Genomic DNA, 18,830 nt, shown 5'->3' with positions numbered 1-18,830 from the left:
GGATGCTGAGGCGACCAGCTGTCCGTCTGGCGAGAACACCACCGCAGTGACAGTGTTTGTGTGGCCCTCCAGCACGCTGCGGCACGCGTCCCAGTCTTCTTCTCTGCCCAAGAACAATTCCACTGCTTGTGGACCCTGACCAGCAAACGTATTGCGGATAACGCTCGTCTCTGGTGCAAAGACGATTGCTGACGAATACACCTGCAGAGGTGCCTCCGCTAGGATTGAACAAAAGCGCAACACAAACCGGTTCGCATCGCGGAGGTAGCCTGCACAGACACCTGTGAATGACTATGTTGCAAGTCAGTATGCAGTGAACATATCTTTCGTGCGAGACTCCTTACAGTTGCCTTCGCCTGCAGTCTTGCCAGCAGGCGCACGCACTGCCCTGTCTCTCCCATTAGACTCATTGCCTCGAGCCAGTGCAGAAGATGCGTCTGAAGGAAGACGTGCACAGCGTCCCCGTCTGCGATGCTCTGCTGGCTGCGCTCGAGATGCTCTACCCAGTAGCGGCACGCATACTGCAGCTCAGGCGGCAGGCTGCTGACCACCATCTCCTCTTCTATCTCGCTTCTCAGAGTGCCGGGATCAGAGAGGCTACACATGTCTTGCCGAAGGCCGTTGGGCGCGGACATGAGTTCAAGGCAGCGAGACGCCAGCTTCTCGTGTGTGCTGATCTCATCTACCCAGAAGTTGGCATCACGGCACCGATTTTTGTTGAGGAGGAAGTCACGAAACGAGGGGTGGTGTAGGCGTAGTGGTTCGGCTGGGCTCTCTGGTATGTCCAGGATAGCATGTAGGCCTTGTAGAACGTCTTCGACGTCGTCCTCGGAAACGAGGTCTCCAAAAGGAAGCAGTGTACCCAGTGACAGAGCAGAAAGAGGAGAGAGCAAAACCACTAAACTTCCTAGTACATATCTCGCTCGAAGGCAAAACTCTTCTTTTTCTTCCTTTGTGAGTGTAGTTGGGACAGAAGACGTGAGGACAGCGATGTAGATTTTGTTAAGGTGCTCTTCCGGTTCAGACATGGTCCCACTACTCTGGAGAATAGTTTGCAGTCGATCGTGGATTACTCTCCTTGTTACTCCTTCTTGAATGAACCGACAGGCAGTTGCTGCCCAGATGAACAGGCCGCTTGCACTCTGCACTAGCTGCGCAATGACTGTTGCGCCAGGCCAATCAGTACGAGGGCGACATTTCTGTGTAATCGACCGAAATTGATGCTCCAGAAAGAGGCGGATGTCGTTGTTGATAACCAATGGCGATATGCGATGTAGCGCGAAGTCCTGGTGCTCCGTATGGGGTACCTGGCTAAAGCCGTAGTGGATCGGCACTTCTGGTCTGCTCGTCATGAACACCCGCAGCCGGACGCCTGTCGACAACGACCGCACCTCAGCCAGCAGCTGCACGATGATGCGGATGTTGTTGTCGCTGTCGCACTCGTCGAGCGCATCGACAACTACGACGTATGTTTCTGGCTCTGACTCGCGCAGCCTCGACAGCGGGTGGTAGACGAGGTGCTGCCACTGGTCGCGCAGCGACTGGCTGACAATGTCGCTGCGCTCTGCAACAGCGTCGCTGATGTGCTGTCGCGATGCTGGCACGCTGTGGGCAAGCTGCACTGCGATGCTTGTCACGAACTTGCCGGCGTGCCCAACGTCGCCGCCGCCGCGCGAGAAGAAGAAGCTGGCTGCGAGACGTCGCTCGCCAAAATACCTGCGCGCGACCGTCCGCGCAATCGTCGACTTGCCCGTACCCGCCAGACCGCTTAGCCAGAAGATGCGCCGCTCATCTGGCCCATCCACCCAGCTGTATATCTCGCGAAGGAGATCGACGCGCGTGTCGGGGTGACAGGTAGGCTCATGCTGCTTCGCAAACGAGTTGAAGGGCGCGTCTTTCGCGTGCGGCAGTTGGCTGAGGGTGTTCTCGTGCCCTAGCGTTGAGGTGTCTGCTTAGCGTCTGGTTCTTACTGAGAGTCCGACTGAGAACCCGCAGGCTTTGGGTGGGGTGGTCCCGCAACGTACCATGCTGGAGATGGAACTCGACAGAGCCGTTGATGGTGTTGGCTTGTAGGCTGGAGTAGGCGTCGCCGAAGCCTATCGTGGATGTCGTTGAGGCCATGGCATCGCTGCATCAGAGCATGTACCAGCGGGGGTGTTTACGGTGATGATGTCTGCGGCGCAGCGCTTGTTGGGCCTCAGCCTGGCGACTTCGAGCAGGCAATCATGAGATCCACAGCTGGGGCTTAGCATGCATGTGCCTGATCGACCCGCTCGCCTCGTCAGCCTTGTTGTGGCTTTATATGACTTGTCGTTCCAACATGAACCTTGACTGATTGTGCACAGGGGTATCTCAGACATCAATTTCCATCGTTGAGTCGCTAGTAGCTAGAGGTCAAAACCTCAAAGTCGTCCAAATTGTATGTTGCCGTGAATGTTTCCGGCCTGAATGCTGTTTTCACTGTTGTCGAATGTAATGTTCTGTGTTGCAGCTTGCTGAGGTGGAGACTGTTCTGTAGACTCCGCACTACTTGTAGCGTCTACTACAGGGATCCTAGATAACAGCCCTAACCAAAGCGAGCCATGAGATTCCCACGGAATCCCAAGAGTCCCATGAGACTCTGAGACAACGTCCCATGAGACCGTGAGACACTATGGAATTACGGACACTCATTATAAGTATGTAGTATGTAGACACGCTGCCCTTATGGCATCGTGTTCAACCTCGTCAATCAACTCTGTTATTGGAATCTCATCGGCTCTCGAGCCAGACAGTCTACTCTGTACTACTCATTGCTACCAGCCGTCACGGTCTTTGACTAGACCCTGACCACCACGAGCTTTGCTTAGGTGATCAACCCCCTCGTTCCTTCACGCTCTACTCATCCCTGAGACTCAACCGAACCGTGCTTCCGAGCTTTGCTTAAAGTACGACTTCAACAGGCGCTTAGTACAGAGTGCATGCGGTCTGTATATCTGGGCCGCAACTGCCTGCCGTTTCATCCAAGAAGGCGGACAGTTGTTGCCGATCGACTACGCGCTGTACTCAAGGACAGCTCCTCTGCAGACAACTCAGGAACGGGCAGTTCATCTAGCAATGATTCTTGCACCGACGAGAGACTCGAGGTCCTGCCAGAAGAGCGATTGAACATCATATACCTTACCGTACTCAAGAGCCCTGTTTGCAGATACAGAAGGCAGGAAAGGAAGAAACGGTACAGGCTAATAAGAGAGACATTAGGTGCGATCGTGCTTTTGCAGTCGCCGCTTTCTGCATCTTCACTGGCCCGACTACTCCGCGTTCCTGCAGAGGATGGGCATCGAACGCTGTATGAGCTGCACTCTATCCTAGACATTCCACAATATTTGAGCCGGCTGGTGCATTTGCATCACCTTTCTTTACGTGATTTTTCTCCTCAACAAAAAGAGATGCAGCGACGACAGCTTCTGGGTAGATGAGAGCAGCACACACAAAAAGCTAGTGTCTTGCTGCCTCGAGCTCATGTCGGTGCCTAACAGCCTTTGGCAAGACATATGCAATCTCTCAGGTCTGGGAGTTTGAGGAGAGAGATCGATGAAGGGACGATTAGTAACAGTCTTCCTCCAGAACTGCAGGATGCGTGCCGCTACTGGGTTGAGCATCTCGAGCGCAGCCAGCAGAGCATCGCAGACGGGGACGCCGTGTACATCTTCCTGCAGACGCACCTTCTGCACTGGCTCGAAGCGATGAGTCTGGTGTGGGAGACAGGCCAGTGCGTGCACTCGCTGGCAAGGCTGCAGGCGCTGGTGGCGGTAAGGAGTTTCACACGATATAAGTGGTTGCCCTAAACTAATTTGCACCGCAGCCATCTGCATACACATGTGCAGGCTTCTTCCGCGATGCGAGTCGATTTGTGCTGCGGTTTCTATCAGTCCTAGCGGAGGCATCTCTGCAAGTCTACTTGTTAGCGCTTGTCTTTGCACCAGAGGCGAGCATTGTACGCAAAACGTTTGTTGATCGGGTTCCACAAGCAATAGACATACTGTCAGACAGAGACACAGAATGGGATGCGTGTCGCAGCGTACTGGGAGGTCATTCAAGCGATGTCAACGCTGTAGTGTTCTCGGCAGACGGCCAGCTGGTCGCCTCAGCATCCTACGACAGGACAGTGCGAGTGTGGAAGACGGCGACAAGCAAGGCTACTTGTTACAAGCAAAAGCGCGAAATCAATTGCTAGGTTACGAAATCCTTCTGTAAGTCATACCGAGTTCATCTCCGAGGATCTTGTGCTGAAGTAGCAGTCTTCTTACATCTGACGTTCGTCTTACCACATCGACGTCCAAGAGTGAATTTATTGTCATTTACGCCAAACCAGGCACCGACTCAAGGTGATCAGCGCTTTGCATGAGAAGCGGACATCTTTACACCTAATCCAACATTTTCTCGGCTCATCGTTTTCTACACGCCGCATGATCTTCGGGTGGGATTTTGTCAGAGTTCAGTGAAGAACTGTACGCAAAGGGAAGAATTTGAAGATTGTACTGAGGTTGTATTGAGTGAAGCTACGAACAGTATATATAGGTGAGTAGCTGTAAACAACGCTAGTGTGATGTGGCGGTCACTCTCATGGAGGTGAGGTACGACAGGCAGGAGCACCCCAAACCGTGACAGATTTTTATACCGACGAGAAGTTTCATTCGTCGACTATCCCTAGCCTCACAATTTAGTTCTCATTTAAATTCAATCTATCACTACCCCTTCTTCTTCTTCTTCTTCTTCTTCTTCTTCTTCTTCATTGTCGTCGTCATCCGATGCGTTCGGGTATCTAAGCGCTGAATGATGATCAAAACCTGGACTGGAGCCGAATAAGTTGCTGCCAGTCTGTCCTTTATACTCCCAAACATCGGGTGCACAGACCCTGATGCATCCCAAAATATTGTTCGTTGAGTATAGACTTCATTGTTTAGCTCGTTAGGAATGGCGCTACGGTTCGACTTCCAGGTGATATATTGCAACAAATTCATGCTGCACTTCGAGATTTCTCGACATTCAAACCTCCAACCACACACAATCAGGTAATCTCATCGAACTCAAAATTCACATCAAGCAACACAGGATGCCCTCCAACACATCTCACAAGCGCACCGCAGTCGAAGCCTTCCCAGGCCTGCTTGCTCTTCCCTCCTTCGAGCCTAACCAAAATCGCGATGAAGGCGAAACGCACTTGTAAGCATAAAATGCTTCATCTGGCAATTACCTTACTAACAGGAGTTTATCACAGAAATTGCGCCTGTCACAGTCATCATCCAAGGCAGCACGTCCTTCCACATCTACCCGTGCCTTCTCTCCAGCTCCAAATACTTCACGTCCAAGCTGGAACAAGAAGAATTGCGCGGCGTGCCATACAAAATTAAACCACGTCTGACCTGGCACAGTCTGAAATGCAAGCTCATCACCATTCGTGTAGGCCGCGCGCCGGAACCTGATACCAATCTTGTATACGATACAGAGAGAAGCAGCGACGTGGATGTGGACGAAGACGAAGATACCACACAACCCTGTCGAATACCAGGAGCATGACCGGAGGAAGACGAGTATGAGCATGGCTTCGAAGAGGGCTTGGGTTACCAAAGCGACCGCACAGAAGAATACGAAGAGAATAACAAGGACTATGACGACACGTCGCAACTCCGGTTTCTGCTAGACGATGATATCGAGGAAGACAGTGGTTACGAAGACAACAGCGACTACGGGTACGAGAGTGCCAACGAAGGTGACGAAGACTACGATATCGAGGTTCCTATTGGATTTGGGGACGCCTTATCCATACGCGAAGATGTGCTGCGCTCAAGCTCAAAGTTCTTCGACACCGCTTTACGCGAACGCTGGAAGGAAGGAGCATTCGGCAGCATCAATCTTCCCGAGGTAGACACAGAAGGTTTCGCTACATACGCGAAGTGGGTGTACACCGGGCATTTGTACCTGAGAGGTACGGTGGACGAGGTTCTGCCAAAACGAAATCAAGTCCCAGGTCCGATCAAGACTTTAGAGTGGCGACATTGGTTGACATGCTACCAGACAGGCGAATATCTCCAAGATGCGGACTTCAGAGGTGCTCTCGTTGATGCTGTTGTGCAGCTGTACAATCGATCAATAGCCAAGAAGAAAAACAACTCCCTATTTTTTGCGAGTGTGTACAGATGGACTACAACAGCCAGTCCGCACTTGCGAATCGGTCAAGATTCGCCAATGATTTACAGGCGCTGAGTTTGATCGACTATCGGGCTTGATGAAGCCGTTGTTGACTTCAGCGCGCAGGAAGAGCTGGGCTTACAAGCACAGCTATTGCTGTGTAACGGAGAAGTTTGTCCTTCACGAACCGCAGTTGATATCCAAAGTTTGCAGTGAAATAATCCAACGTGACGATAAATATTGCTTCCATGCCTACTTCTTCCGTGTTTTAACAACGTTGAACGCACCCCCAGCCCAACTTCAGAAATTTTTCTTAGTTGAAGACAACATTTCAATCACTCAAGGTTCACCAGCATACGAGCCTACATCCCTCGAAGTCACAACTTCCAAAGATACATCGTTAAGTTGAGATGTTCCACCTCCGCTGGTTCACCGTTCAACCCGCAAAGCCCTTCTACTACAACATGATGAACCCCGAAAAGCAAATCCTCTGGGCAATAGGCGTATGCCCTTTCCCCCCTTCTTTCCCCCCACCTTCCCTTATTCCAGCAAATTAATTTACACCAACACCACCAGGGCGAGAAAAATCCACCAGCTACGTCGACGAACGTGGAAAGCTGCGTACAAAGAAACTGAATAAAAAAAAGGGCAAGGAATTCGGAAGTGTTTTTCGACACGAGGGGTGGGCAGGCGATTGTCGGGGATGAGTGGATGAGGGATGAGATTGAGTGGTTCTGGGGGTAGCTCACCAAGGGGAGGGGAAAGTTCAGGGAGTCAGAGTAGTGGGAGGTCGAGGCGGAGTTGAGCGCGATGTGTAGAAGGGGAGTGGAGCGCAAAGTGTCGCGGGTCCCGAGCATGCTGTAGCCACCGAAATGCGCTATCGCGTTGTGTGCGAGACTCCAAAGACCGGTAGAGGGCGAGTCTGCCTTAGGCAGACCACGGGTCCACGGGAGATCCTTCGGTATGCATGTCGGTAATACTGTCATCTCATCACTTGTGCCGCGTAGATACCAATAGATTGTCGTCGATGGGACTTCTGATCAAGAATGAAATTAATATGCACTCGTGACCGGCCGTCACTTCGTATATCTATAACGCTGTCGGAAACAGAATACCACCCATTGCCCAAGTCAGTGCGCCATACAGGCAGAAAGGGGTATCATGACTAGGCTGTTCACCGAAACGCCGTCCGATGCATGAAACCAAGCCCACCTTCTCAAAGTAGAAATTGCGCCTTACGCCTTTGTACATCCAACGAACGCCTAAAGAACGTATGATGTTACCGGGCCTAGAGATGCTGCTTGCGATGCAGCTCCTTAGACTGCCTGTCCAGCTTGCAATTCACCGACTCGAGATGAGAGGTGGGCAGCATTGTGCTGGAAGGAGCAACCACGATTGACCGCCCGACCACACCTTCCCTTTGGTCACCGTCCAGACTTCTATGGTACTGCGGAACGCAAGAAGGGCAGATCAAGATATAGATGAAGACTAGAGCTAGGCCTCTGGGCGCTTCTGGTGAAGGCCCTTCGTTTGCCTATCTAGCTTTCTGTGAATCGCACCACAAACAACCTTAAGCACTCCATGTCCTGTCAGCTCTGCATCGTCATCACCCATGAACGGCACAGTATCCACAATATCCCTGAGCTCATCATCGCCAGAAGCCTCACGCAGTCCGTCATCGAGCTGCTTCAGCGCCTCACGTGCGCCGGCCTCATTGCCAACTTGAAAGAACTGGATACCGACCTGCCACGCTGGCGCCTCGAGCTTATCGAGCTTCTTCGCACATGCGATGATGGGTGCCTCGACGTCGTCTGATGGCTCACCGTCGGTAATGACAATGACGTTGATGGGCTTGGTGGTCTCGGGATTCTTCTCGTAGCGTTGCAGGTAAGGCTTGAGGATCTTCTGGAGGCGCTGGCCGGTGGGTGTTGCGCCGCCGGGTCGCACGGTCTGGAAGATCTCGATAACGGTGCCTGCGGTGGTGACGTTCTTGTAGAGCGATGAGTCTGGGTGGTTCAGGAAGAAAATGTCAATGCCGTCGGCGTCGCGCTCTGTGCAAATTGGTGTTATGGTCTCGAGAGCCTTACCGGTCTCTCGCCATGAGCGGCCGGCCATAGATCCAGAGTCATCGATTAGGAAGATGGTGTCAAAAGACTTCAAAAATGCGTACTGATCGTCTGCAGTGGAGGTTGATCTTGGTGTGTCCATAGTGGGTTGCAAGTTCTGGGCTGGTCCTGGAGTGTAAGCGGGCGGTGCGTCGCCTTGACTCCTGAAAGGGTTCATGTTGGCGCTGGCTAATATGTGTCAGTCATGTCCGCTGAGACGCACTTCATGCACAGTGACTGTTTGCGGCGCTTACTTGGTCTGCGCGTTGCAGGTGATGCTGACGAGTGCGGATTGCTGAAGGGCGGGGGTGTAAGACCTGAACTTCGAGACCCCGTGCTTTTAGCTGAGTGAGCGGCGTGTGTGTCAGTGACGGGATTTGAGGACCGCCGTGAGAGCTTCTTCTTCAGACTGCCGAACATTGTAGTGTATGATGGTCGATATTCGTGATGTTCGTTGTTGTATGGATTGTTGTAGAAACCAGAGTGGAAGCCAGACATTGGGAGAAGATCAAATGCGCTTATGTGCTTGCGGTAGGAACAAACGGCACGCGACCAAGCTCAAGGTAAGGACCTATGAGGTAGTTGTTGCTTGGACCCAAGATTCTTTGGTAAGTGAAAGACAAATTACCATGGCTCAAAGGTTTCTTATACACCATCCTCCTAAAGCTCCGGCAAAGACCATTATTGCCTGCGCTCTGCCTCGTGTCAGCCCCGACTTCGCATTTTGATATGCTGCAACCAGCCGTGTGATGTGCCGTGCTTGAGTGATATGGCACTTTCCTGGGTCCACTACCATGCCTCATAAGGTTGCCAGCTACATTTCCGACTGTGTCGGTTGTGGACGAGGCTGTGCAGTTAGGGCAAAGGCGCAGCAGGGGTCAGTCATGCGCACAGCCCACGGCTGAATGCAACTGGGGCCACACAGAATGCAGCGCTAGAGAACTCTAGTGAACTGCAAAATCAATGGTGCGTGTAAACGCAAGTCTTGTAAGAGACGAACGATTACACTGTGAGAGCGAAAATGTACTTGGTCAGTGCTTGCAGTAGTCTTCCTTCAGCTAGCAAGCAATACTATGGTACAGTCAGTCTACAGCCAATGCTGGCGTCATCAGACCAAGACATAACTAAGCATTGGCCTCACACATGGAATAGTTCTGGAATCCTTTTCGAACTATTCGAGAACTCTCTCGAAAGCGCTCGCGGGTGAACCAAAGGTGCCACTTGAGGCTCAAGTTGAGCCTCAGATTTGAAACAGCTTGGCCTGCTAACCACAACAATCACCGCCATTCAGCCCTACCGCGGTGGGAAACGATAGCCTAGTGCCCATAACCAGGGCAACACAGGACCCGAGTGACGTCTAAACAAGCTCATCATGAGGCTCTGCGATCGCCCTCACCGTCTCCCCGTAATCCTCGGGTCTAAGCTGAGGCTCATATTTGCCCAGCCCAACGCAGGACCACTAACTTGTCCATCTGTCCAATTTCTTTCAACAGCCATAAAAAGGTCCCTCACCGCCAGATGCCTGCCGAGACATCCACCTAACATATTCTGCTGCCTCTTCGCTGTTCCATTCGTAATGGGTGCTCGAGTAGTGCTGAGGTGTCGCGGGACTGTCCACAGAACGGGGCGCTTGGCCAAACTCCAGGCGTACTCTGAGCGGTGCGCCGCCCAGCAGTCGCCGCAGATGCCGATGTCTGAGTTGCCAGTGCTGAGGCTTAAGTGGTCCTGCAATAGATCGAGCAAAGGCATGAGCCGCACCCGAAGACCGCAATGGGCATGGTTGCTGTCGACTTGGTAACTCGAAGTCTGGCGAAGCGTGGACAATAGACGCTCGATATCTCCTTGATAGTATGTTGGCTCGGTATTATCGTAGATCTTGCCTTGCATGTGCAAAGTGTCGATCTTGGTGAAGAAGCGGATCATCTCTCCTAGCTGGAAAGAGTCACACTGCAGCGACGTGTCGTAGCCCAATTTGCACTGCCGGTCTCCTGACGTATAAAGCCTTAGGAAATGCGCCTGCAGAGAGTTGATAGTCTCCAATATGTGCTCTCTCCGCTGTATCATCTCGTCTTCTACGCCGTTCGGTATGTCCCACCACAATGCCTTCGTATGATCCTCCTCGACGTCTGGACCCCACTGTACCGAATCGCGCATGATCAAGTGTTTCGAGTAGCGTGTGACCCACGGTGGGTAGTCGAGAAGTAGGCCGATCAAGAGCTTCTGGCGTACCCTTTCTTCCGTCAGAGCCGGGCTTGTTCGTCCTTTCGACTTCGCTTCCGTCATTTGTAGGAACTTCTTCCTCTGAACATATTTTGCCACACACTCGACGGCATCAAATCGATCAGCGACAACGGCTAAGTTGGCGATATTCGCGACAGGCGGATTGGCAACGGCGAGGTCGAGGCCATGGATGGCGCGTAAGAAGTCTGCAACGAGGTTCCGTATCGAAGATACCTTGGAAATGGCAATTCGGCCTGCATTGACAATCGGTATCCGGGGTAGGCTCTCTATAGGCGCATCTTCGAGGCTCGCGTGCCCCGCGAGCTTGAGACCCTTAAGGGCTGCTGCAAGCTTCTGGCCTTCGCTGAAGCGTGCGCTCAGGAGGTTCTCAAAGTATCTCGAGTTCTGCTGTAGGGTCTTCGAGACCACTCTGTAGCAGTACTGCTGGCTGCCCTCTTCCTGTGACACATCGAGAATGAGGTCGCCACTAGGGGCAACGACTAACAAGTCGTCTTCGTCCGGCATGGCGTGGTTTGGTAGTAGGTAAGCGAACGATCAAGGCGTACTTTCTCATGGGTAGGGCCAAAACATCGTGCAGCTACTGGTCGGCGATAGGCTGTGTTGGTGTTGAGGCATGGGAGGAATTGTCGAACATGGCGTCACAGCCCGGTTGGTAAGGCGGCACAGCCTAGCCAATCAGAGACCGCCATCGATGACAGGGCTCAACCACCACACCTGCAGCTTTCCTGTCCTCCAACACGACATCGTACTGTACAGCTCGGCATCTAGCCGTGATGTCAGAGCCTTCTGGCTCTTACCCTACGCCCTGATCTCGTAGTATGATATTCCTTGCCCCAGAGAACCAGTTCTCCGGGCTCAACGGGTTGTGTCCATCAGCTGTATCAGCGATGCGCAATGTAGTCGTCGATCCTTGCTTCATTGAAGAAATCAGGGTGTGCCTGAAGTCTTGTAGGTTTTGTGTAGTGGACATCGAGTAACGACGTGAACCGGTCGGTAGGGCCGCGGGGTGAGACCAAAGTGGTTGATCGTACGTCTGAGAAGAATGAAGCCTTGGCGGTCGCTAGATCGGTATGTTTTATGCTGAGTGGCGATTTTGAATTGCAAATTTGCGAGGTGTATAGTTGGCAGTGGTCTGGAGTGGGAGTGAAATGTGCGGGAGTGGAAGCGAAGTGGTGAGAATAGGAAGATGGGAAGATGGGAAGTTGGCAAGGACGGGCAGATGGATTCAGGGTGGGCATTGATTGGCACGAGAAGATGGGGCAATGAGATAATGGGAAGTTAGGAAAGGTGGCCTGGAGGTTGTCGATGGTTTTTAGGGCACATCACACATCACACATCACGCATCGCCACCCAAAGTTGGAGCAGGGATGTCGGCCCCTGAGTGGTGAGTACCGCTATGAAGTATCTTCATGATGGACATACCGCAGGCCATTCTGTTCTGGGCTCCGTTGGATGCACAAGTCTCCTCTGATTATCCACTCTGCTTTTTCAAACCAGTGATGGTTACCTGGAGAGTCGGAGGAAGAGGTCAAGCCAACCAGCTTTTATGGTTTACACAGAGGCTCGGGCGTAGTAAACGGTTCAAATATTGTTTCCGCAGGTTCGAGGGTACTTACACAACTCTTGAATGCCTTAGGAGTAGACGCGCTAGTAGTTGTAGAAGGCAGTATGAGCGACACTTGCAAGTGCATCGGATGCAGATCTCACCAGAAAGCATTGTGAACTACAGGCGTGGTATGTACAAATACAAGCATGACTAGCTTCCTTGGTGTGCCATGCAATACCTTTCGAAGCGCTCTGAGCTAGATGTTTAATAAAGGTGTTGGTATGACGTTTGACCACGGAAACAAAGCACCTTTGTCTCCACGACCTAAGCCGCTTGTCTAACTTGTCAAGTATTTACAGAAGATTCGTTCGGTTGTACGTCTTGCGCATTAATATTGGAATTTGATAATACGGCACCCGTGAGAGCGGAAAGAGTGATCAACGAGATGCAATTAATGATGGCAAGGTACAAAAGGTAACGATCCTCCATCAGCGCTTTACGCAGCAGCAAACAATGCAAAGTGCATTACTCAGAGTTGTCATCGAAGCGGTATCAAATTCGCTACGCACTGAAGCAGACCCATGGTACATGGCCAAGCATCGAAAATACAAAGCCACCACCGCGCCGTCAGTAGGTTTCCTCACGTTTTACGGCACACCGTAAGTCCGTTCTTTGCACAATTCCACACGTTCGATTATGCAAACAGGTCTCCGCACACCCGTCATATCGATTCGAGAGTTGGATCTTTTTTGGTTTGAATCGAATAGTAGAGGCTAACGCGGAGCGTGTTAAGGCAGTGACGAGTGGTACGCAATCTCTCTGCGATCAGTTTCTGAGCCCTGGAAGCACAACATAACTGCTTGTACACACTTCACAAAACACAAAACCTTTTGTCCTTGTACAAATCTTCCAATCCGAGTCATTTGGTGAAGCCTCAGTCCACGAAAGACACGGACGTGTGGTGTTGTGGTGTTGTGGTGTTCGTGTAATGTTGATGAAGCGGCGATCGCGGACAATGTTCGGAGTTCGCGCACTGTGCAGGTACCTTCCATCCACCTCCGCAGTCCTCTTGCGCAGCATACGAACAAATGCATCCAGAGCATGATGTAGCTCAACACGATGTTTGTAAAGCCTTATAAGTGATCACTGCGGCTGTAGCAGTCCTTGCCGGGAATATCACAATGATTGACCAGTGTGGCTGTGTTGTGCGCACTGCCGTTTCAGGCTGCCTCTTTCGGGCAGTGCAAGGCACCATTTTATTGACATCGTAGCCGCACATCTGTCTCTCACGCATCACATACACCTCTCCTGTTCCTCATCACTGCTTAGTACAGTTGTGCGCATATCTTTCGTCTCCATCATTCTTCAGCGTCTCAACTCGGACCCCGCGGCCTGAGCACCCTGTAACCCGAACATTGAGGCCGCAAATCATCGACCGGACATTGCATACGGGTTGCACGCAGTATCGAAGGCCGCGTGCTTGGATTTACACAGTTGGAGCGTCGTAAAGAACAGTGTACTGGGCCGGACCTGCAGGTATTGTCCGGAATTGGACTCCAGCCCGGCACCATGGACAAGACTGTACACAACAAACAGCTTTGGGCTCCCCGTGATGCCACGATAAGAGGTGGGCTACAGTCCTTATGCAATTACGATCTCCTATTTGGGATTGTTACCAGTCTTCTTACCTCGACCATCATCATACTCGTAGACACCCTCCTCTGCCTTCTGTATCGAGCCTTTCAACGAGTACGAAAGATGCAAATCAACAACGCCAAACCATTTCCTTTCGAGTCGCTACCGCAAGAGTTGCGTGACATGGTCTACAAGAACCTTTTGGAAGATGTCTCCTACCCCTCACCTGCTATACCTCAGCCTGCATCGTCGCTGAATGGGATGCTCGCAGGACTTTGGGAATCTGCTACAAATTTACGAAACCCGACACAAGCACCGAAACCCAGCAATTGGATATTTCTCGTCAACAAGCAGATTTACACCGAGTATATGGACATGCTCTGCAAGCAAGGCACCTTCAACCTTACCGTTTCCCCGGAGAACTACCAACCCTCCGCCAAGGATGACAAGATCTGGAGCATCGCTCCTTCAACATTCAAAAACATTCACAAAGCCTCCCTCCAAATAGTTACCACCAGCGCAATGCTCGGGTGCATAGACCCGCGCAACATGGCATCCTCTTCCTGGGATCTCGCAGCACGTATTCGTTTTGAGCTCAGTCTCCTCGAATCCTGCACGCACCTCACGCTCAACGCGAAAGCCATCGGCGACCCACTTTGGAACCCCCTATGGATATGGTACCACTCTAGCCAGTCATTCAAGAATATCGGCACCGCACTTTCCGACTGCCCTACAGGGCCCATGCTGGATAAGATCACTTTCAGTCTTGACACATGGAGTCCAGGCGAGAATTACCTCGAGAAAGATGAGGCGAATAAGGGAGCTTGGACATGGTATTGCATGAAGGAACATAACGTGGGGCTTGATGGGGGCCCAGAACAGACAGTCAGGGAGTTCTGCGGGATGCTATACCGGGAGTGCAGAACTTGCAGGCCGGCAGAAGAGGGCGAGGCAGAGGAAGAATGACTTCCAGGAGCAGTGGAGTAAATTGACGCACTACTTCGGCGGTTCGACATCCTGTAACTCGTTGGCGTGTAGAATGCGGCTGGCCTGCTCGAGACGTTGAACCTGTAGTATCTGCATTCACTGGCGTTCTGCGTACATCCTTTCTAGCACTTATTACTTAGCATTCCAATCTTCCCTTCAATGTTGCCATTTCATGCCATCCAGCAACCCTACTTCTGCCCCCCATTCATCTCCTTCAGCATCTCATTCGCCGGCATCGTCGCAAACCTCGCCATAACCTCCAAATTCTTCTCCTTACTCATCTTCTCATCGCTCCTGCTAACTTCCGCCAGGATCTTAAAATAATCAATATAAAATGCCGGCGTAAACGTATTAAAGAACTTCGCCTCCTGATCTGTCGGGTTCGAAAAGGTGTGTGGTGCCCGGATCGGCACGGTGATGTAGTCGCCCACGTGTGCGTCGTGGTAGGCACCGTCGGGCGCGTGGAAGCGAACGACGCCTTGCGTGACGAGAAAGGTCTCGTCGTGCATTTCGTGCCAGTGGGCGGGTGGGCCGGCGGTATTGGGAGGTAGGGTGAATTCGGCGCTGCCGATTCTATTGTCTGGATTTTGTGTTAGTTGGATGTAGTGTGAGGGGAGTTGTGGAGGCGTACCCGTTCTTGAGCCGTCTTCCATGATTCGACATGTGATGTGTCCCAGCTTTAGTATCTCTCCTTCTTTTGCGGGGACGAAGTTGATAGGCCTACGCGGCATCTTCATGTTGGCAAGGGCCTGCCGTGCTTCGTCGTCCATGGTGGTAGTTGTGTTTGTCAATGTGCTTGGTATAAGCTGTGTGTAAGAGACAGAAGCTGTGCAGATGAGGGAAGATAAGTGCCTGAATTGCAGTAGAGACTGGAAGATGTAGGCTTATATACATGAGCTAGAGCTGAGCTACATGATGCGGAGAGCCGGCCGTGTTACCAGACTTCTCGATAATAGCATTCCAAGAATGATCATAGTCTGAATGTTCACAGTGAGATATATAAAGGTGGCCGCACTTCAAGGAAAGGAGTATTAAGAGCATGTTCATGCGCAGTAGGCAAGAGGCATAGACATTATGAAAGCGCAAAGTGAAAGCTACCCTCGAGTGAATGCTCCACTTCAGGTCACTAATGGCGGCTAGTGCGGGGAAGTTCGCGCTTTCCCACTGAGGTTCCGGGGTATCAACAACAGCACGCCCTGCTATCTGTCAACAAGTACCTCGAATCTGAAAAATACACTGAAGGCCTCCAAGCTGATACAAGATCGATCTAATTCATCACGACTGACCCTTCTTTCGACGCTGACACAACAGAGCCATCACAACAACTCCTCCAGCACGCGCAGCACCTGGAAACGAACTGAATACCCCCACAACCGCGATCAACATGGCAAACAAGCTCTTTGTCATGCTCGAGAACAATCCTGAGGTTATGAATCACCTTGCCGAAGCCCTTGGCATGGATGGCAGTCTCTCATTCTACGACATATACTCGCTCACAGACCCAGACCTGCTTGCCTTCATACCACGACCAGTCTACGCATTGCTCGTTATCATCCCACTCACACCGACCTGGCATGACGCTCGAACAATGGAGGACAAGGACAAGGGAGATTACGAAGGCAAGGGTGAGGACGAACCGGTGATCTGGTTCAAGCAAACGATTGGCAACGCTTGTGGCTCGATTGGCCTTGTGCACAGCTTGCTGAATAGCGAAGCATCGAAACACATCAAGTCTGGTTCTACGCTCGATCAGATTCGCGAGGAAGCTCTGCCAAAGTCGATGTTGGAACGAGCGAAAGTACTGGAGGACTCAGAAGCGTTCGAAAAGGCTCATGCAGAAGCGGCGCAGCTTGGCGATACGGCAGCTCCTACACCAACTTCAAATGAGCATGCTGGGCAGCACTTTGTTACCTTCGTCAAGAGCAAAGACGGGCATTTGTGGGAACTCGAGGGCGACCGAAAGGGTCCCCTGGACCGCGGCGCATTGGAGAACGACGAGGATGTGCTTAGCCCTGCAGCGCTCGAGAAGGGCTTGGGAAGGCTGATGAGGATCGAGGCTGAGAAGGGCGGGGATCTGAGATTCTCCTGCATTGCACTGGCCCCAAATTACAACTGACTCTCACCACCACTATTCCTGAGTTGAACACATCTTCCAGGCATCTCAGCAATGCATCTCCTGATCTGTTTCATAGTAACCTCATCCCAAGCCCAGAGTAGGAGTCTTTTTAGCATCTTCTTTGTACCATCCCATAGTCTCTAGCCTCTGCCAGGGAATCTGATCCTTCTCTTAACCTTCTGTTTGAGTATCAATCATATACCTTGAGGGTTGAGATCAGGAGACTGTGCTGGGTGTTTAGTAATAAGCCATGATACACGTCAAGTGTCACCAAAGTAACTCCTCTCATGTATCTACCTCTCCCTGTGCATGCGCTGACATCAGCCATAGTCTCCCCCTTTTGGCAGTGATCTACATGCCAGAAGTAGTGCGCACACTCTTAGTATCTGGACATTTGAGTATACCATCTTGTTCAGGGGTTCAAGGGCTTTCAATTTCATTAATAATCATTGAGAAAGCTTAAGATTTGATTGACTTATGGTAGGTGTGATGGTGGGTGGGTCGAGGCATGGGATGGTGTTCAGCAGAGTACCTCATCAGAATGATCTGACACGAGTTATTGCACGCCTGGAGCTTACGCCCTACCCCAGGTTGTATTCTCACATCGAAATCCTTAGTTCCACGTCTGCCATTACGTCCCATATCCATTCCGTGTAATGAAGCGCCGCGCAGCGGAAGAAGCTAGGGATGTCCAGACCCCGATCCTCTATTCCGGAGGATCATCTCGCAACGTTCTTTGACATCTCTCAGCCTCGTACATCATGTACCGATAACGAAATTGAGGATATTCGTGTACTTCTGTCACGATGTGAGCATGTCATGAGTCCCATTGCTGATTGCAATCTCAAGACGTTCCTTCAGCGTACGTGTACAGAACTAGAGCATCATCCGACCCTGCACACCTTCTTCGGATACCTAGCAAGTGCGCTTTCCTATCTTCACGACAACTTGAAGCACAGAGGTATCAAACCTCACAACATTTTTTGTGCGCAAGGCTAACTTTCTTGCTGACTTCGGCCTCTCCCACAATTTTCTGGATACTACTTCTGGATCCACGCCCGCGTCACCACGTTACTGTTCACCAGAGGTTGCGGCTTTCATGAGCCGCAACGCATCTGCAGATGTTTGGCCCTTGGCTGCGTATTTCTGGAAATGCTATCGGCTCTTCAATGGTACAATCATTGTGATCCATGGAGGTCACACCCATGAAAGGGTGTGTTCCTATCATCGTCGCCAACTGTGTTCAGCAGATAGTACGAGACAGAAATGCAGGCTGGCTATACTCTGCCAAAGCCTGGTCATGGAACGGAGAAGATTATGAAAGAAGGACAGGATTCTCGTAGAGCTCAGATAGCTCTTTATAAGATTGAGAAGAGATAGCGCCGAAGAAGGAGAAGAACACCATTATGGAGGAAGGCGGAATGAGGGCAGCGACAATCCAACAAAAAGCGGGAGAGGTGATCGATGCCTCATATCCGTGTAGAGAGAGAGCCTTGAGATTAGCATATGACATAAGGCTTAACTTTTGGAAAAGATGCTCGGTATGCTTCATTCAAAGAAACTTGGTGCAGACATATACTCTTTCAATATCATCTTGGATGTCGAATACGAAGAGAAACTCTAGGAGAATTCACAATGATAATTTTCGATATCAACAATTGCTCCAAATGCTGAGGCTCCGTCTCTTTCCAGGCAGAGCAAGACAGGAGCATGTCAGGGAGTTCAACCCTTCTTGGTGTTGCAAACGAGCCGAGAAAGACATCGCTAGTCGGATCGAAGGATTTTAGAGAACACGGTGGTGGCCGGCAGAACATGTCTGGTCATTGCTTGTGATTTTCGAAGTCGGAGAGCAGACGTTGGCAAAGCGAGAGGAAAGTTGCCGGCCGCATACTTATACCTGGGGAGACAGCAAGGCTTCAGAGGATCACGTCTTCAAGTTTCTGAAGCAAACACCCCGGTCAACCAGGCCGCAACCATTGTATAGTCGAATAGTTCGAAAGTAGGGAGAAAATGTATACATGTGCACTAT

General features: G+C 51.3%; 10 protein-coding genes across 10 annotated transcripts in view; 6 read left to right on the top strand and 4 right to left on the bottom strand.

Annotated features, from left to right (window-relative positions):
- Nucleotides 1-2,163, bottom strand: part of BU25DRAFT_415203 (uncharacterized protein) — a gene marked incomplete at its 3' end in the record, with an annotated part of 2,744 nt that extends 581 nt beyond the window's left edge. The window contains exons 1-3 of the mRNA XM_033707489.1: nucleotides 2,025-2,163; nucleotides 345-1,933; nucleotides 19-291 (exon numbers count right to left, since the gene is read on the bottom strand). Coding sequence (XP_033556667.1) covers nucleotides 19-291; nucleotides 345-1,933; nucleotides 2,025-2,121 — 1,959 coding nt within the window. The remainder of the gene's footprint in view (nucleotides 1-18; nucleotides 292-344; nucleotides 1,934-2,024) is intronic.
- Nucleotides 2,164-2,723: 560 nt separating this feature from the next.
- BU25DRAFT_415202 (uncharacterized protein) lies at nucleotides 2,724-3,593 on the top strand (the record flags this gene model as incomplete). The annotated part of the gene is made up of 1 exon (XM_033707488.1): nucleotides 2,724-3,593. A coding segment is annotated over exon 1 (494 nt), but the record flags the coding sequence as incomplete, so codon positions are not given.
- BU25DRAFT_462801 (uncharacterized protein) lies at nucleotides 3,534-4,216 on the top strand (the record flags this gene model as incomplete). Its single annotated transcript, XM_033710552.1, has 2 exons — nucleotides 3,534-3,791; nucleotides 3,845-4,216. The coding sequence occupies 2 exons, from the start codon at nucleotides 3,534-3,536 to the stop codon at nucleotides 4,214-4,216; spliced, it is 630 nt and encodes a 209-aa protein (XP_033556665.1).
- Nucleotides 4,217-5,095: 879 nt separating this feature from the next.
- Nucleotides 5,096-6,580, top strand: BU25DRAFT_425642 (uncharacterized protein; the record flags this gene model as incomplete). The annotated part of the gene is made up of 3 exons (XM_033708364.1): nucleotides 5,096-5,205; nucleotides 5,613-6,169; nucleotides 6,240-6,580. The coding sequence occupies 3 exons, from the start codon at nucleotides 5,096-5,098 to the stop codon at nucleotides 6,578-6,580; spliced, it is 1,008 nt and encodes a 335-aa protein (XP_033556664.1).
- Nucleotides 6,581-7,411: 831 nt separating this feature from the next.
- On the bottom strand, nucleotides 7,412-8,613 carry BU25DRAFT_209289 (uncharacterized protein). Its single transcript, XM_033701180.1, has 2 exons — nucleotides 8,531-8,613; nucleotides 7,412-8,461 (listed from the first exon to the last, which is right to left on the bottom strand). Exon 2 carries the CDS (start codon nucleotides 8,452-8,454, stop codon nucleotides 7,666-7,668), a length of 789 nt encoding a protein of 262 aa, XP_033556663.1. The 5' UTR covers nucleotides 8,455-8,461; nucleotides 8,531-8,613; the 3' UTR covers nucleotides 7,412-7,665.
- A 962-nt stretch (nucleotides 8,614-9,575) lies between these two features.
- Nucleotides 9,576-11,209, bottom strand: BU25DRAFT_209229 (uncharacterized protein). The gene has a single exon (XM_033701179.1). It carries the CDS (start codon nucleotides 11,019-11,021, stop codon nucleotides 9,669-9,671), a length of 1,353 nt encoding a protein of 450 aa, XP_033556662.1. The 5' UTR covers nucleotides 11,022-11,209; the 3' UTR covers nucleotides 9,576-9,668.
- Nucleotides 11,210-13,821: 2,612 nt separating this feature from the next.
- Nucleotides 13,822-14,664, top strand: BU25DRAFT_462797 (uncharacterized protein; the record flags this gene model as incomplete). Its single annotated transcript, XM_033710551.1, has 1 exon — nucleotides 13,822-14,664. One exon carries the CDS (start codon nucleotides 13,822-13,824, stop codon nucleotides 14,662-14,664), a length of 843 nt encoding a protein of 280 aa, XP_033556661.1.
- Nucleotides 14,665-14,873: 209 nt separating this feature from the next.
- On the bottom strand, nucleotides 14,874-15,422 carry BU25DRAFT_443138 (RmlC-like cupin; the record flags this gene model as incomplete). The annotated part of the gene is made up of 1 exon (XM_033709342.1): nucleotides 14,874-15,422. The coding sequence occupies one exon, from the start codon at nucleotides 15,420-15,422 to the stop codon at nucleotides 14,874-14,876; it is 549 nt and encodes a 182-aa protein (XP_033556660.1).
- A 459-nt stretch (nucleotides 15,423-15,881) lies between these two features.
- On the top strand, nucleotides 15,882-16,959 carry BU25DRAFT_415198 (cysteine proteinase). The gene has a single exon (XM_033707487.1). The coding sequence runs from the start codon at nucleotides 16,070-16,072 to the stop codon at nucleotides 16,799-16,801; it is 732 nt and encodes a 243-aa protein (XP_033556659.1). The 5' UTR covers nucleotides 15,882-16,069; the 3' UTR covers nucleotides 16,802-16,959.
- Nucleotides 16,960-17,305: 346 nt separating this feature from the next.
- Nucleotides 17,306-18,343, top strand: BU25DRAFT_415197 (uncharacterized protein). Its single transcript, XM_033707486.1, has 2 exons — nucleotides 17,306-17,663; nucleotides 17,812-18,343. The coding sequence occupies exons 1-2, from the start codon at nucleotides 17,489-17,491 to the stop codon at nucleotides 18,120-18,122; spliced, it is 486 nt and encodes a 161-aa protein (XP_033556658.1). The 5' UTR covers nucleotides 17,306-17,488; the 3' UTR covers nucleotides 18,123-18,343.
- Nucleotides 18,344-18,830: the final 487 nt, after the last annotated feature.

Source organism: Macroventuria anomochaeta, assembly GCF_010093625.1.
Source record: "Macroventuria anomochaeta strain CBS 525.71 unplaced genomic scaffold BU25scaffold_44, whole genome shotgun sequence".
In the NCBI taxonomy this organism is placed as follows: Eukaryota; Fungi; Ascomycota; class Dothideomycetes; order Pleosporales; family Didymellaceae; genus Macroventuria; species Macroventuria anomochaeta.
This window is presented reverse-complemented; position numbering and strand designations above follow the sequence as displayed.